Source organism: Octodon degus, unplaced genomic scaffold, assembly GCF_000260255.1.
Source record: "Octodon degus isolate 3935 unplaced genomic scaffold, OctDeg1.0 scaffold00160, whole genome shotgun sequence".
NCBI classification, from domain to species: Eukaryota; Metazoa; Chordata; class Mammalia; order Rodentia; family Octodontidae; genus Octodon; species Octodon degus.
This window is the reverse complement of record NW_004524736.1, coordinates 416,250-434,784: the sequence shown is the minus strand read 5'-3', so window position 1 is coordinate 434,784 and position 18,535 is coordinate 416,250. Positions and strand designations below refer to the sequence as shown.

The 18,535-nt window shown below is 33.9% G+C and overlaps 1 protein-coding gene across 4 annotated transcripts in view; it reads left to right on the top strand.

Moving 5' to 3' along the window:
* Pot1 (protection of telomeres 1) overlaps positions 1 to 18,535 on the top strand; it is a 103,768-nt gene that overhangs the window by 28,846 nt on the left and 56,387 nt on the right. The window contains exons 2-6 of one of the 4 annotated variants that reach the window (XM_023702886.1): positions 1,524 to 1,616; positions 2,887 to 2,909; positions 3,016 to 3,108; positions 3,353 to 3,400; positions 8,825 to 8,939. In XM_023702886.1, the coding sequence (XP_023558654.1) occupies positions 3,392 to 3,400; positions 8,825 to 8,939 (124 nt within the window). In that variant the 5' untranslated portion in view covers positions 1,524 to 1,616; positions 2,887 to 2,909; positions 3,016 to 3,108; positions 3,353 to 3,391. Of the gene's footprint in view, positions 1 to 1,523; positions 1,617 to 2,886; positions 2,910 to 3,015; positions 3,109 to 3,352; positions 3,401 to 8,824; positions 8,940 to 18,535 lie in introns of those variants that run through there. The other 3 variants (XM_023702887.1, XM_004642706.2, XM_023702888.1) reach the window with 3 other exon arrangements.

The following is an 18,535-nucleotide window of genomic DNA, read 5'->3' as shown; positions in this document are numbered from 1 at the left end:
TTGGACAAAGTAATAGTTCAATTGTGGTTGCTGTATTGCATGATGTTATCTTCAGATTAGTTGTTTAGGTTACCAGATATAAGTGTACAAAGTTGGCTTAAAACAAGAACAAAAAAAGTTATAAGAAATTGAAAAGAAAAGAATAAAAAGAAAAAAAATTAAACATTAACTGCTGCTTTCAAAAGACCAGAGATTGGGAGTACAGTTATCCAAATTATCCTGCATATGTATACATAAATATATCTGAAAGTCTGTATTATTACTGATGAGTAATGGAAATGGAAAGTTCTTTTGTATGTTTCCTACCCTGGATTTGTGTGCATATGTGTCAGATTTGTAGTTACATATGGCTTTTACATTAATAATCCCCCCAACAATGCAGTCTGTCAACTCTAAGATCTGGTTTGATTTAAATTCCATTGTTTTTTGGGGGAGGTGGCTACTAGGAATTGAACTCAGGGCCTTTGCACTGAAGTACAACCTCAACCCCCCTCCGCCCCCAAACAATTATTTAGGGACATGGTCTCAATCAGTAAGCAGCCCAGGCTGGGTTTGAACTTACAGTCCTCCTGCCTAAGCCTCCTAGAAAGCTGAGGTTACAATCTGTGCCATCATGCCTAGTTTAAATTCTATTTTTTATTACTGTTAAATTGTGTGTTTCTCTTCCATGTGTTTATAATGGACCCCTGAAATTCAAAGGGGTTAAGTTTGTAAGCATCTGTGATTGAAAAAAAAACCCAAAAGACCCCCTGCATATTCCAGACATAGTAAGAGTCAAATTTGCTTATAAATGCAAATTTTTATATTTTAAACCCTAAGTATGCTATCTAATAAAATACTGTATTATCAAACCTTAAATGGTGCAGGGGTTTTGACAACATTTTAGGGATCTAAGAAGACCAAAACTGGGAACACTCAAGACAGCTACATGTGGTACAGAAGCCTTGTTGATGCGGGAGTGCTGGTGCATCGTGGAGAGATGGGTTATAAAGCAGCAGCCAGTAAGCAGCAAGAAAAAGAGAATAATGCTCTTGATTGGCTACTTGCAAACTTCCTACCAATGAAAAAGTGGCAGAGTGTTTTTTGCAGTTTTGCCAAATTGCAGATTTCAGTGAGCAATTTTTAGTTGGGTTCTAAGGAAAAATCCAAGAATGACTGAGGCCACAAGCTCTGAACTGCACCTCCATGGGGATATTCTGTATTGTTACAGCATATTTACATAAACTGAGATGAACATTGAGCTTTGATGTCTCAATAAGATCTTTCAAGTGATTTACTTAGTATTTTTCTGGGTCATGAAGTGGAGCTTTGTAGTGTCTACAGCTGCACTGGCTGTAGGTGATGACTTTCAGAGGAGGTGATAATCTGAATCATATGTTCTGTAAGCATTAAAGCAGTTTAGATTAACCAGTTTTCCATTTATAGAAGTAATTTCTGTTTTTAAGTAATATAAGAATAGTATAAAGATATATGACATTCCAAATTATTAGTATTTAGTGATTGATTACTTTTTTCTTATGCAGAACACTATTGCAGTGGCTGGATTTACTGTTTTGTCAGCATCTCTTCTGTAAGATGGTAAACACTGAAAACATTTGAAGACTTCGATTCTTTATGTAAGTGTAACTTCAGTTCTCTCATTATATTATTTTTCAGTGAATTAAAAAGGAGATAGAAGTAGTATTTATGTAAATCTGTACAGAAACTACTTAGTCTGGCTGAATTACTTTATTTACTTCAAACTTTCTCAGTGAAGGGTCAGTCGTCTGCTGAAAAAAAATGGACAGTTAGCAGATTAACAGGAGAAAAAGCAAATTCATTAATGTCCATACATTCAGAGGAATCCTACGCAGTAAAATATTCAAAAAAGCACCAGATAGTTGAACTTAAGTACTCTCTTCATAAGAAAGAAGAGAGCATTATGAGCTTCATAATGAGACCCTGTACCAAATACATAGGAAGAAAGAAAAGAAAAAGAAAGAGGGGGAGGGGAGGGAAGGGAAAGGAAGGGGAGGGAGAAGCCAATGGTTATAGAAACAAGAATGAGTCAGAACAACAGAGTATCCCAACACAGAGTTCTTTTGGGTGCTGGCTGTCTTGTCTGGCATTTAATCACTTTCTCATGATAAGCATTTAATCATGCTTGGTAAATGGAATTGCTATAAGAATATCAAAAGCTAGTCATGTTCCTCTTTGGGAGACATGGTCTTTAATTAGGTAATGGAACCTCAGAGAAAGACATTTTTGTTGTCCCTAGTTGTCCTCAGTTTGAAGTCCAAAGAGATTTATTGTGGGGTATCGTTTTCTGAGTCCTAGCAATTGAATAAATGTATACTACCAAAAGAAAAAAAGATTCCTTTACAAATACTCCAAATACAAAGGAAGGTTTCTCTATAGATACAATCATGCATCTTTTAATGATGATAGTCATGAGTCTGTTAATGATGGGGAAATGTTCTGAGAATTGTGTAGTCATAGCACACTTACAGAAACTTGGAGAGCGTTTATGTTACTAGGTAGACTAATATTATGGGACTGCCATCATATATGCAGTCTATTGTTGAAAATATTATTATCATAAAACTATTAGAGAAGCCTGCTGAACTATATGGATATTGACTACCTCATCCTACTCTTTGTAAAAATATCATGCACTTTTCCTAGTATACTTGATTTTATTTTAGATTAAAAATGGTATACCTTTATAAGTAAAATGAATTTTCTATTTTATTCTCTGTAAAAATGATTATTGGCTCTTTTCTGTTCAACTGTTTTTTGTTATAAACACTTGAAAATCACCCCTTTATTTAGTCAGACTGTTAGGTTAAGTTGGGCCAAGCCATGAACCTACAGCCCACATCTGTCTGATTTTTTTTTTTTTCCTAGTATGCATGAAGGCATTAGGAGAGGTAAGAATAGTCCTGTTTGATGTCAGTTTTAATACAGTAGATTGAATATTGGTGAGGTTTACAGTGATTACTACTACCTATCTTTTTCCTTTTCTTTTTGAAAAAGTCCAGGGTTCTATACAGGAAAATCTCTGAACATCAACTCAGATTTTCTACTTACTTTGGACTGATCAATCTCTTTTACATTTTGTCCTGAGAAGTGAGTATTGACACACTTAAAATTTATTGTCTATTTTTTAAAGCACAGTCCATTTGAACTTACATCTCTTTATTTTTTACTTGTAGTTCTGATGACTTTGTATGTCAATCTAATGTGAAACCTGTAACACATAATGCCTTTGCAGTAAATGTGAATTTTGTGTAGTTAAGTATATGATTTTACTACTGTGATCACATTTGATGTAGTTTTTATACAAGCAAACTGTTTCTTTTTTTTTTTTTAGGGTTTTGTTAAATCTGTAAGAGATTTTGCCACAGAATCAATGTCTTTGGTAAGACAATATTTATTTTAGATTCTTACTCCTATACCTTTGCATACATGTACACATAGATATGGACACATTTGTATATACTTTGTACTTTGATTTTGAATTAATTTTTTTTGTAATTGAGTTTGAAGTACTGTAGTACCATTTGGAAAGTAATCTTTTTCTGTATCTGATAGTGTTACTTTGGAGTTATATATTTACCTAGTACTATAATTAATATCTGATTATTCTGTGTTTAAAATGTCTTCTCAAGGCACAAAGGCCGGGGGTTTGATTTCCCGGCCTGCCATGTTGGCCCCACCCCTGGAGTGCACTGAGTTGGCAGTTGAGACTGGGTGTGGTGGCACATGCCTATAATCCTAGCTCTTGGGAGGCTGAAAACAGGAGGATCACTATGAGTCTGTGCTACACAGTGAGACCCTGTAACCCTGTATACCGTATCCTAAATACAAAAAAATAAAAAATAATAAAATAATAAAATATCTGCTCATATTTTGCATAAGCTATATTTTGGAAGAAAATTAAAATTTAAATATACTCATGAAAACATTGAGATTTTTATTAATTTTATATTCTATCAGAATTAATTTCTATTGTTTTTCATCAGCTTGTATTTAAACAGATTGTTGAATTGTGATGTGGCAAGATTTTTGAATAAATTTTTTAGGTAGATGTGGTGCACACCTATAATCTCAGCAATCAGGAGACTGAGGCAGGAGGACCACTGAGTTTGATGGCAGTCTGGGCTACGTAGTGCGTTCAAGGCCAACATGAACTGCATAGCAAGATCCTGTCTCAAAAAAATATTTTTATACTTGTTATAGATACATTTTGCTTTTTTAAATAATTGTTTTACACATTTATAAAATTTTGTTTTGTCAGTGCAGTAGAAAGTTTCCCATTTTGACATCGTACAGGTTATTTGTAGCTGAATTAAACTAAAGAAGATGATATATTTATAAAGTTTAATACAGTGTCTTATTTATATTTTTAAACCTGTAGTTTTTAATGGTAGAATAGTATAAAGATTTATTTTTTGTAATTAACAGTTACTCTAAGACCCTAATTTGAAATTATGACTAATAGTGTAGTTAAAATTTGTTTGGAGAAACTGACCAATAAAAAGTTGATGTACTTTTAAAAGTGAGAATTTGTGAATTAATCCTAGATATTAGTATTCCTCAAAATTGTTTTAGATTGATCAACTTTAAATACTTGATATATCTGTGAACCTAGAAATAAAGCAGAACTAAAGAAGCCTTAGAACTTGGACAAAAACATAGTTGTTGGGTTTTTAAATAGCTCCCCAGAGCCTCATGCGATCATCGGCAGGGCTTTTTCGGAGGTGGCTGAATCTAGAGTATGCGACACTGAAATTGATACAGTGCAGTGTGAGGCTCTAGGTCTGGGTGCCACCTGCCCTCAGTAATGTGGATAGGATAGAAAGGATAGACAGAGCTGAGGGTGTCCCTTGCGGCTTTATTACCTTCTGCTGGCCATGACCTGGTGCTCTCTGTGGTGCCTGTCCGCCATCCACCCTGCCCTGGAGCTAGCCAGTTACACACTGGGAGCTAAATCAACTTTTCCTCCTTTAACTTCAGATGTATGGTGTTTTTGTTCAGCAAAGAAAAAGTGACCAAAACAATAGTTTTCTATAGAGTCTGGATATTTGAAGTTAAAGAAATCTCGTATATTTTTATTGGACTTTTTTTTCTGGCTCTGGGACGCTCATTTTGCATTTTTAAACTGAACATGAAACTTTTAGTTGATATCAATAAAACATCCAGTTATTGTTTATGAGGTTCTTATTGTTTCCCTGAAAAGAATTATTTTCTTCTTCTTCAGAATATATTACTAAGAGACTAGTATAACCATGAACCAGAGTGCTTCTAGAATTTAGGAAAATTACTGTATTTTCCAAGGAATAAAAAGATGACCTTTTCAAACCACTTTCGGACAATAATTTTATCTTGTCCTATCTTCAGCATTTAAAAAGCATTTCACTGGCCAAGTTATTCTGGACTCTCAAATGTTGAATTTGTTTTCTCTGTTTAGAACACTTCCAGCTCTGTTTTATGCTTCATTGGTTCCTTTCTTTACCTTTTTAAGGAAAGACTCTTTGTGCAAATGTTCTTCCACATCATTAATATCCAGCCCCTCAAAGGGACTTTCTAAGGCAGCCTGTTACATCATCTCTACTCTTTTTTCTGAAAAGAAAGCTTTTCAGATCTCTGGTTATGCAATATTATATAAGTCTTTGTCTTTTCCATAGTATAGGGATTGATTCTGTTTTATTTATAGATTTAGTTTCAGTTCCTTGTATAATTCATGGTCTGTTGTTGAAGAAAGGAAGGAAAACCTAAAGGAATTAATGAATTTAATTTATGCTGCTTAGTGTATTTTCTCTCATTATTTTTATATGATATTGCTTACTGTAGTTGATTTTTGGCCACTGGTTTACTTCCTGCACATGATGTAAGTCACATTTCATTTAATACATTACTTCCATTTTCTTGACTGATTCTATAATAGGCTTTCTTTTCAACTAACTGAACATTAAAAAATATGCATGTCTGTGTGAAATATGGATCTTGTGATATACATGGTTCATGAAAGTGCTATCAGATTATCCTTAGTTTATCATAAACTCATAGTTTTTTCATGAACATGTTTTAATATCTTATGCCAAGTGACTGTGGACATAACCTATTATTGTAGCAACTAGTCATGTGTAGTTAGTACAGCTTTTCATTTTCAATAGTCCTATTTAAATTCCTTAATTGCCATAGCATCAGCATAGAGTATTTCCATTGTCATGGAAGGTTCTGTTGGACAGTAATGTTCTAGTTTTTAAACATTTGTAGGGTAATAAAATACTTCACCAAGTAGTGCCATTATAGAAACTAGATCTTTTAATCAGAGTTGAGAGGGTATAATAAAGATATGCCTATTAATAAATATATGCTTATTGTCATAGATAGTAGAAAGCAAATCTTTTGCATAAACATTCTAAAACTTTTCAGATCTCTGGTTATGTAATATGTACAATCTCTTGTAAGTGCTGTTCTGTTTCATATCCTTCCATATTTGTATTTGTTACTGCCTTAGGAAGCCTTTGCTTGTGACTCTCCTTTCTCAGTGTTAGTCAGCTTACTGATGCTGGGACCAAATACCAACTTTAAGAGAAAAACAACTTAAAGGAAAATTTTAAGGAAAGGAAAAACAATTTAAAGGAAAAGTAATTTAAAGGAAATAAGGAAATAAGCCTTATTATTTTGACTCACTTGGTTTATGTTTTCAGATATTTCCGTTCTAGCTCAAGGCATAAACATTATGGAATGAAAATGCTGGCAGGAGGGCATGGCTGTGGAAAGCTGCTCACCTCACAGGAGCCAGGGCTAGCTGAACATACAGAAAGAGATACTTTCTTCAAATGGATGCCCTTAGGAACCTACTTCCTCCAACCAGGCCCCAGGTTATTTGGCTAATGGGCTCATCAATAAATTAATGCATTGATAAAGTTAGCATCCTCATAATCCAGTCATCTTCCTCGGCTCTACCTCTGAACATTGCTGCAGTAGGTATCAAGTCCTCTGGACGTAATCTTCACAAGACTGCATCATATTTAAGCTATGTCACCTCCTCGTCCTAGCTCCTCCCAGCATATATTTATCTCTTAGGTTAAAACTGATTGAATGTCCCTCCATAATCTTGCTCACTCAAGGGCACATTAAACAGACTTGTGAGGGAATGCCTAGGAAGCAGAGATAATTTGTAGAGAAAAGTATAATGACAAATAAAACTTAGCTGGTATATATAAACATATTAGCTGATTTACATGGAGAGCCAACTTAATAGTTAAGTTGTTTTCTTTGGTCATGAGTTAGCAAGTTACATGGATGATTATAGTGGTTAATCTTCTTGAGCTGTACTGGTCTTCCCTAGTCATCTGTGAATTAGAGATACTTACAAGAATGGAATAATGGGTGCAGTTATTTTGCCAGCAGAGATGCACATCTTCTCTTTCTTGTTTCTTAAGCTGGCCATTATTCTTTCTTCATTGATGAGCTACTGGCTTTTTCTGTATTAAGATTTGATTAGATTTCTAAGTCCTGTTCTTTGCTTGACTTGAATCAGTTTCATTAAAAAATACAATTTTTTTTTTAAGTTTTAAAATTTTATCTCTCAAATGTTAGCCTTATTTTCTGTTTGGGTATAGGCTGGTCGATTTTGGTGGATTCCCCCCACCCCACCACCACTGAAGCCTTCTCATAGTCAGTGCAGTGTTTCTGTCTGTGTGATGAGACAGCCCTGTAAACCTTTTCTTTTCTTGCCACATTCAAACACCGTTATTTCAGTAACTGATCTTTCTTTCCTCTTACTGCATATTTATTCACCTTATCTCTTTTGAGGAATCAGAACCTAGCATTATTTGTGCTCCAGTATAATCTTTGTAATAGTATAGAAAAAAAGTGAAAGAAATTATGTCTAAGTTTTGAGGTGACATTAAAAAAGAAAACTCAGACCCAAAATACATACAAGCTGTTTTAAGAATTCTTTCTAATAACATTAGTCATCCTCTTGGTTTCTTTGCCCCAAAAGTTAGGAAGTACTAATTTAAAAGATAACTAAATTGATTTAATTACTTAGAACCTTTTCATATCTTGGGAGTATTCTAGATAAAACTTTTTTTTTCTGAAATTATAAGACATAAAATTCTTTATCAATAAGACCAGTATTCTATTTACCTCTCCAGGGCTTTCAGAAATGTTTCATTGTACCTAGTCATTTCCTTTTGTTTAAACTGTTTTCTTAGACATTGAACATATACATATTTTAAAAACATTTCCTGTTATTGCTTTAGTTTATTCATTAATTGCTGATGTTTTCATATTCTGTGTTCTGGTTTCTTACTGAAGTAGTAAAATGTTTATGTTAAATTATAGGGGTATGATGCTTTTATGGGCTGGTGTGCTAGTTACACCACTTTTGAATAGTTATATTACAGGGTCTATAGGGTCTCATTACACTGATCAGACTCAGTGATCCTCCTGTTTTCAGCCTCTCAAGCACTGGGATTACAGGTTCTTGCTACCATGTCCAGCCTCGTTCACTGCCTCAGCACACCCGGGGGCTAGGGCAGTATGGCACGCCAGGGATCAAACCCTAGTCCGTGCACTGGCCTAAGCAGGTGCTTTAGTCTGCTCAGCTATCTGGCGGGCCCTGAATTTTTATTTCTAAAGCAAATATTTGGTTTATAAAGTAATATTTCTATTCTGGGAATTGCTTTCTTCAGACTATGTCTCCTTTAGACACTTAAAAGGAGAAAATGCGGTTATATAGATTTGCTGATTTATAAGCATGATTCTGATACGATCCTAAAATGTAAATATTTAATAAGTAACCACTCTTTTTTTTTTCTTTCAGGTTCCAGTGACAAATTATACGTATACACCCTTGAATCAACTGAAGGGTGGTACAGTAGTAAATGTCTATGGTGTTGTGAAGTTCTTTAAGCCCCCATATCTAAGCAAAGGAACTGGTAGGTATTAAATTTGGTAAAGGTTATATGGATTAGAATTTAATTATTGGTTTCAGAACACTGCTCCATTAGTAGCTTAAGACTTATTAGAACAGAAGTTCAGTTCTTATTTATAATTGCCAAAAACATGTACATATTCTCTGGTTGTCTTATTTTATGAAACAAACACTCTTAAGATTCTGGAGTCTCAGTATACAAAAAAATTTTTGAAAGATTAGCAACCAACAACACAAAAGCATTTGCGAGGTTAAAATTTGCTAGCAAATGTATCTATAGTGGATATATCTAATGATATAGATTAGACAATACTATAATATTGTAATAATGCTACATAAATCACGTTTTTACTCTGGTACCAAAGTTAAAAGACAGATGTTTAGAAAAGATATAAATAGTAACATCAAAAATTTATAGTGAGGGAAAAGCTAAAGGTGTAGAATTTTTTTTATGTGATTGAAGTTTTTATATAAGCTTAAGATGCATTTTTATTACTACAAGGTATTTCACCTAAACCACTAATCACAGGAAAATACACCAAAACATGAGAAAAAAAATCAACAATTATCATTACAAAAATTCAACCAAACATAAAAGAATAGGAGAAGATGTACAGATGTACAGACTAGTAGAACAGAATAGCCCAGAAATAAGCTATAGTGTGTAACCAGCTGATTATCAACAGGATCCCAGTAATGTGTAGAGAGGGAAGGATAGTCTCTGTAATAAATGGCTCTGAAAATCCTGAATATCCACATGCAAAAGCAATTTCAGAGTGGATTAGGATTTAAACATGTACCACCCAAACTGAAACTTCTTGAATAAAACATAGGGAAATAGTTTCTCAACATTGGACCTAGAAAGGGTTTCTTAGATATCAGTAAATGTACAACAGCAAAAGCAAAAGTAGACAGATAAAAGCAAAGGAAATAGAGTGTAAAAGCTGTACCTAGAGTGGGAGAAAATATCGTCAAACCATGTATCTAAAGGGTTAATCTCCAGAAAATAAAAAGAACTGTGCCACTGAGTAGCAAAAGACCGCAAACAAACCAAACAAGACCAAAAATACGAAGGTTAAAGACAACCAAAAACATAATAACTTGGTCAAAAATCTGATGATTTGAGTAGACAGTTCTCCAAAGAAGTCAATCAAATATAAAATGTGCAAAGATGCTCAGTGTCATTAATCATTGGAGAGTGGCAATCAAGAGCACAATGGTGTATCACCTCTATACTTGTTAGGGTGGCCATCAAAAACAAAATAACAGCTGTTAGCCAGGGATATAGCTAAGTGGCATAAGCAGCTGCCTGGCAAGTGCAAGGTTCTGAGTTTTATCCCTGGTGCAAAAAAGAAAAAAAAACAAAAAACTGGCTAGGATATGGAGAAATTGGAACTTGTATACACTGTTTTAAGACTGTGAAGTGGTACAGCCATTGTAGAAAAAAAATTAAGTTCCTTAAAAATAGAGCTACCTTGTGGTTCAGTAGTCCCATATCTGTGCATCCAAAGAATTGAAATTAGGCTCTCAAAGAGATATTGAGCTCCCATATTCACTGTAGAATTATTCACCACAGACAACCTGTATCAGAGAACTAAATGTCAGCGTTAAGTAGAAAAGGAACATGTGGCATATACATGGAGTGGAGTATTGTTCTGCTTCCAGAAAGAAGGAAGTCCTACCATATAAGTCATTCAGATATGAGAAATCTGTATCAGTTTTTGCATAAAAGTAGAAAGGAGGTGGTTTCCAGGGTCTGCGGGGAGAGAAGTGGATACCTGCACTATAGTAGATAGAAAATTTGTGTTATTCATGATGAGAATGTTTTAGTGATGTGCTCTACACCACTGTGCTGTAGACTTAGAAGTTTGTTTGGATTGTAAATATCATGTTGTATATTTTTTACTCCACCCCCTAAAAAAGATAAATGAAGCAATTATAATGTTGAGATTAGACTTCTAACTGAGTTTTGGCCTACACACCTAGGTAGTTTTCAAAGTAAGGTATAGCTTGCAATGTGATAATGTAAGACTAGGGAAAAACAGCTGAAAGAACAAATCAAAAACCATGGACTTCAGTTTATTGGGAGATGATTAAAAAAGCAGGAAAGCACATTTCTCAATTTGATCCCACATTTCACCTCTTCTAAAACACTATCATTGGTTAAAGGCACTATTTTAGGTGTTATTAAGAACAGAAAATACTGCCAGGTATAAGTATCCTTTTTTAAAAATAGAACCCTTATTTTAGAGATGTTAAAAATGTGAAGTCATGGCTGCTGCTGCTGAAATACTGTCTTTATGTACTGTGTGTCAGGAGCTATGGTCATGCTGGGAATGCAGTAATGTTCTCATTGAGTTCTTATTACACCGTTTTATTTATAAAGATTAATATATGCATATTTTATTTAGAATAAATTGAGAATCTATTCTTGAGTGTGGTGAATGGGAGGAATCTCATTTTCATGTGGTCAGCACACTTTAGTAATGCACAATATAAAAGATACCTTCTGAAGATGTCCTTATGAAGGCCTCTTTAGAGATAAACTTGACATGGGTTTCAGATTAAGTCTGGAAAATCCTTAAGACAGGAAAATCCTCATTATACACTAAAAACGTATACTAAAATATAGCCGTCAAAACAAGAGGAGAATGGAAAACATTAAACATCAAATGTAAGCAGAGATATTTTTATTTGAATGTATTTTTCTCAGCCAATCATGACAGGACACACCTATAATCCCAGAATTTTAGAGGCAGAGGCAGGAGTTTCACTTGGAGTGTGAATCCATCCTGGGCTACATGTTGAGTTCAAGGCCAGATTAGAATACGTAGTGAGGCCCTATGTCAAAAAATTAAAAGAAATGGATAAATTTTTCTCAGTTCTTTTGATTCCAACTTTATTTTTCCTCAAACTTTATATTCTTCCACTCCATCAGTATAGACTCCTCATTTCATTCTGACAGTCTCTTCTCACTCTAAAAGTTTTCTTCAAATTGTGCATGTGTCCTTTCTGGGTATTAGGTACAATGGTATAATCACTGTGATCTAGCCTCTTAAAGAACAAGTTTTCAGTTTTACCTGGTTGACTTTGATTGCCCTTCCAAGTTTAGGAGAAGCTACATTACTGTTAATAGTGTCCATCTAGCTTAGTAGATGGTATAATTAAAAACTTTTGGTACCTGGTATGTTAATTCTTATTTTTGAAACTTTTAAGAGTAAGTTGTTCATCAAATATATCATTTTCAGAAACAATCTAAAATGGTTTAGAATGAAATGATATTTGCTTTAAAGACACTGGTGATTCTATTTATTTTCATTTATTAGACAGTATATTCATATTTTATTCTTATGTTATTAAATCATGCATAAAATGAAAGCCACAGAGAACTAATATTTATTAGTTTATGCATACATCTGTTATGTTATTATCAGATATGTTTAGTTGAATCCAGTCTTAGTGAAAAATTCATGGCTGGTAATGAACCATCTGTTCTTACAGAGACAATGTGTTTGTTTCTTCAGAGGTACTAAATTAAATAAATGTGATCAATTTTATCTGAACATAGTCATTGAAACTTTAAAATCCATGTTTCAGACACAGCAAGATCTCTCTACTACTGCCAAGACAGTAAGTTTTCAAACTATCCATCTTGCAGCTTTAGTTACAGTTACATTTTCATTTCTGTTGACAGAACTCATCCTTCAGCAGGAGCAGATGTGGCAGGAAAGTCAGACAGCATTCATACTGTTTTCAGGAAATGATCTTTTTTTCATTAATATTACCCCAGGAGAATACCATTGTAAATATGTAGGAACAGCTACACTTTTCTAAAATATTACATAAAGTGGTGTTATTTCACAAATATAGCCCCCACCTCAGTTACATCCAGGTGTACATAACTAGTTAGGTAGAGAAACATCATCCTTTTGCAACTCAGACTTATCATTAGATGAATGGGAATATGTTTATATTATGTTATATATCATTAGCTACAATTTTACTAAAGCTCATTTAATAAATGCTAACATCAAGGTGAAATAGGTAATTAGATATACTTTGCTATCCTTACTCCTTGATTAAAAATTTTCCTGAAGACATTCTTGTCATACCAAGTGCTAATGATTACAGGTGACTGGCAGCATACTGTAGTTTCTTAATGTTGATAAGCAGTCTTCATCTGTAGCAGATACATTGTTTCTTGACTCTTACTGTCAGTCCTAAAAAAGGGTATCAGTTTTTAGTCTTTTAAAAGTCTATCAGATCTGTTACCACAGTATATATTAAACAGTGATATTCTTAATTATAATAAGATTTACCATGAAAACAGTTCTTCAAGGATTATAGAATTGCCATAGATTAAATATTTTATCATCAAAATTGATTCATCAGGGTTACTTAATATGATCTTCATATAGGAAAGCCAATCAGTTACTTTCCTAGGAGTTTGGAGGGTTTTTTGTTTGTTTGTTTGTTTGGTTGGTTTTTTTAGCAGTGATTTCCTCTGAACGATTATGTATCAGTCCATACTTTTTGTTTTTAATACTGCTCTGGGGACTGAACCTAAGGTCTACACACTGATCTACATCCTAACTTCTTAAACTTTGTTTTAAACGAATTTGAGATAGTGTTCTGCTAAGCTGTGTAGACTGAGCTCAAAGTTTTGATACTCCTGCTTCAGACTCCCAGAGGGCTGGGATTACAGGTTTTTGTGACCATACCTAGCTTAGTTCTTGTTTTTTGAATATATTTTAAAGATGGATGATAGCTTGCCTAATGTAATGGTGGAAGTTGTGGGGTAGGCAGTACTATGTTCTCCATTTAGAATGCATTATTAGTGGCCCTAGATGCGTGAGGTGAGGTTTTGCCAGGTGGTAGGCTCCTACAGACGTGGAGGGCATGGAGGCTATGGCTGATCATTGCTGATCTCTTTAATGATTTGAAAAGCTGACCTCAGTTTCCCCTCTTCAGCTGATTCATACTATTTTCCAGTTCTTTTGTCCATTTTCACCTGGAAGGATGGAGGCAAAGGAACTGTTTTTCTTTCTCATCTCTGTACCTTTGTGTTGCTTTCTCTTTCTGCTATTTAGGAATGACTTCTTGAATGAAGCTAGAGGTTTTTGCTTCTTTTCTGTGCTTATCCTGTCACTCTGTAATTTATAACCTTTTCCTCTAGTGAATTATTAGCTTGTTTATTTAAGGAATTACTCTATGTTTTATTAGGTTGTAAATTGAATTGTTATCATAAAATTCAGACTTTTCTCATTTTGCTTAAAAGTTGTGATATGTTCTTTTGTTCATTCAGTTGGAGATTCTGGGTTTTTTTTTTTTTTTTTTTTTCTAATCTATAGCATTGTAGTGGATTTAGTGTCTGTAATGATAAAATGCCAGACTCAGCTTTGAAGGGAGACCTAAATATAATCAACTAGCTAATACAAAACTGTTTGTATACCACAACTGAGGAAACAAGCTAACAGCTCTGGGAGTAGAAAGGGAGAGATTAATGGTAACAGAGGAAAGATTTCTAACTGATCTGGTGTTTGAGCTGAACTTTCAGAATAGATTGGACTTTGATAGATGAAAAAAAGAGGCCAACATTCCAAACTTTAAAAATAGGAAAAGCTATCAGATTTCTGTAGTAAAACAGTAAATTTTTCAGATTCAGAACCTAGTGCTGAACATTTAAGTTAACTTCTTCAGTACATTGAAAAAATTATGCTTTTATAGTAGTCCTTTTTAGGATCATTTTAAGGAATTAAGGTAGTTTTGTGGGATATAGTATATTCTAGGTCAAGGTGAAAATTTTTTTTGTATTTAATTTAAAATATGGAAAAACTGATTTGTTCAGATTGTGTCAGAAGCAAATCTTTGAGAGCTTTCGGTAGTACGGACAGCACACTGCGACATGAGGGCTGTAGGGTTGCCACCACTGATCTGTATGATACAGGTACTGTGTCTGTCATGAAGTCTTACTACAAATAAGATGATTTTAAGTGGTATCAGTCTTGTTTTGTTCTATTTTTAGGTCAAATGGTTTCTAATAACATTTGATTTTACAAAAAGTACTCTAGTTAACAATTACTTTGATATTCAGTGGCATACGTGAACATTCCTTGTATTTTAATATACTATTCCTCCACTTTCTATATCTTTTAAAAAATCAAAATATTTTCTCTTATTTTGTTGTCCTTTTCTCATTTATTTCTATAGTCTTTTTGAATGTTAATAGTAACCTATCTTATATGTTAAAGATGCTCTTTACAGATGTTGTATATTCTTTAGTTTTATTGCTGGTAATTTTTAAGGTACAAATATTTTTAAAGCTTATAGAATATTAAGGGTTTTTTTTGAGGAATAAAAATTTAGAGAAGCCTCACCATCTTAAAGTCTGCTAAATATGAACCCCTGTTTTCTTAAAATTCATTTGTATTTTTTAAACCAAATATTGCTTACATAATACAGAATTGTTTTGTTTATAAAATGAAATGATCTAATGTTTTGTTAGTAACAGATCTGTTGTTTCCTAATATTTATTAAATATAGAGAGAGCACTTATAATATGTAAACTTGCATATAGTGTTCTTTGGACTAAATAAGACTAAGATGGATTTTTCTTATCCCAGTGTGTGACCTTTTATACATTTTTCTCTTGTAAGAGGGCTGTTCAGATGTTACCCAATTTTTAATCATTGTACAAAACTTTGTTCCAGTCTCTATAGGATTTTTGCAGGGAGTTTTTAGTTGGTAGGATTTTTTTCATCTCAAACTTGATTTTCTTTACAGTAGTATTATTTCTTTGTGAATTTTATTCTTTTTGTGTCTTACTTTATGAATATAGTGCATTTTTGTCCTTATCAGAATATATTGAGTATATTTTCAGTATGAATAACTAGTTTCTGGATATTAAAATATTTGAAAATAATCTAGGATTTATGTAAAGTTTGCACTCAGTTCTGATTTATTTTTCTAAAGCTATGATAAATGATGTCAACTTATAAAATAATTATATATAATTTTAATTCAAATCATAAAATAAAAATAAAAAATTTATAAATGACATGAGTTTTCCCTTTTTATTCATGAGATATTGGTTCCAAGACTCCTAATGATACCAAGTATGCTGAAGTTCTGTACAAAGTTGTATTTGTACATAAACAGCAAACTTCTCCCTTATGTTTTGAATCACTTCTAGATTACTTATACTAAAGTGATCCATTTGGATGTCACACTGTACTGTTTAAGGAATAATGGCAATAAAACATGTTTGTGTTCAGTACAGATACAAATTTTTTCTGAGATATTTTTGTGGTCCTGTGACTGACTGTGAAACAGGATTCACTACCATGGATCACTAGGTTGGGAATAGAGAAAATGACTTCTACTCAGAGATTATAAGAGACCTTCTGTATTTTTTTTAACTGAAGCATGTGTTCAGAAATTGTACCCCCCCACACACACATTCACTGCATGCATACACATATGTGTATATACATAGAGAGGGAGGTGGGAGTATCTCTTTGGGCTGCTGTAATACAGACTAGGTAACATAAACAGAAATGCATTCCTCAGTTCTGCAGGCTGTGATATCCAATACTTCCCTATTCTTCACATTCCTATAAACACAATCATTGGATTCATGGCTTTAGTATTTGTCTTCTTTCTGTTAATGTGTTTCCAAGACTGACAGATTTTGAAACATGTATCATACCCCAATTTAAAATGGTTTGAATTACTAGTTTTGATATTGTAATAGAATTTTTATATCCTAAAATGCCTAAAATATTTCCTATCTTATCCTTTACAAACTGAATTAATGATGGGCATACAAAACGGATGAATCTTGTATCATGAAAGCAGTTGTTGACACTGCGTGTCCCTTGTACCATGATACCAGCCATGAACACTATATCACAATAAAATTTTTTTAGCAAAGAGAGCTGCGTAACAGGCCACGACTCACTGACATCTGGTCATAAGTATGATTCTCATTTTTAACCAACCTAAGATGTACTTAGATGGTAGAGCATGTGTTCATATCTTCTGTCTCCCAAGTTGTACTGGAAATGAATTTTTAAAATACAGTACAGTTTTTAATGTTAAATAGAATGAAAGAGGAGGTGATAATTGACAGGCTACATCAAAAAAACTCCTGATGCTGGCATTTGGATGGATTGATGCTAATTTAAACAAAATGAATGGATTTTATATATACAATAACATGAAAAGGTTGCTATTCTTCTTTCACAGTCTTAGTCCCTACCAGACCCAGGCAACAACTAATATGCGATCTGTTTCTCTAGGTTCTGGACATTGCAGAGGTAGAATCCTAGGTTATGTAAACTTGTGCTTCTGCCTTTCACTTAGCATAATGAGTTTTGGTGTTCGTCCATATTGTAGCATGTGTTTATGTATTTTTTGTATTTTAGTAAGGGCCTACAGGATCTCACTACGCTGATCAGACTCGTAGTGATCTGCCTGTGTTAGCCTCCCAAGTGCTGGGATTACAGGCGTGGACCACTGTGTTCAGACTCAGTCGCCTTGTCAGCATGCCCTGGGTGTGGGGCTGGCACTGCACGCTGGGGATCGAACCCCGGCCACTGCGCTCTGCCTAAGCAGGTACTTTAGTCTGCTGAACTATCTGGCTGGCCCACATGTGTTTATTTTTATTGCTCAGTGTCTTACATATTCTATTTTTCAAAATTTGTTCATATCTTGTTTATCTTAAGTACAGCCTGAAAGTAGAGAGCCTTGCTGCTCTTTGGATAACTTGCTATATCTGTATATATTCTTGTTGACTTGCACTTGCTCAGTGCATAGCATAAAGTATAATCTCATGCAGTCCATTCTTTCTAATCTTTGTCACTATGTACTTCTTACTATCATATGTATGGTTTTTTTCCTCCCTTCTATACTCCTTTGCAGTATAATAAAAACGTGAAGAGAAATTTCCTTATACCAGTGTACCAGAAAGTATTCTTATCCGCATATTGCATAGTAAGTTGCTTTGTGAAGTTCATAGCATATATGTGACCTTGATTCAGTGATTTGCTTTAGTAGTTTTTACTTGAATGCTTTCATAATATACTATTATACAAGTAGAATAGTGCGGCTGAAATTCTGATTGCTTTAAAAACAACACTGTGACAGTAGATAAAAGGAGATGAAGCAGCTTTTATGGAGACTTTTTTGTGGATTGCATAATTTATGCATGCATGCTTCCTTGATTAAAGACCTTGCTTAGATGAACTACCAGCTTTCCCTTATCATAAAACTCAAAGACAGGAAATTAGGTAAATTGCTCAAGATTGTAGAGCTTAATTTATCATTTGTTATCTTTGCCAGATATTTATCAAGCTATACAAAGTATTAAAGTAGTTAAATACTTTCTCAGCAGTTTCAATATGAAGTATTACCACAGCATTAAGGTCAGCGTTTTATCAATGATGTAAACACATATTTGGAAACTTTACTACTTAGGTAAGGTAACAGTGCTGAAGTGTCACAGTGTTTTAATCCCCCCACCTTTTCTGGTGATGTGAGCCATCAAGGAAATAGATTAAATTAACTTTAGCCCCGTCTTCCTTTGGTAAAGAATGAAAT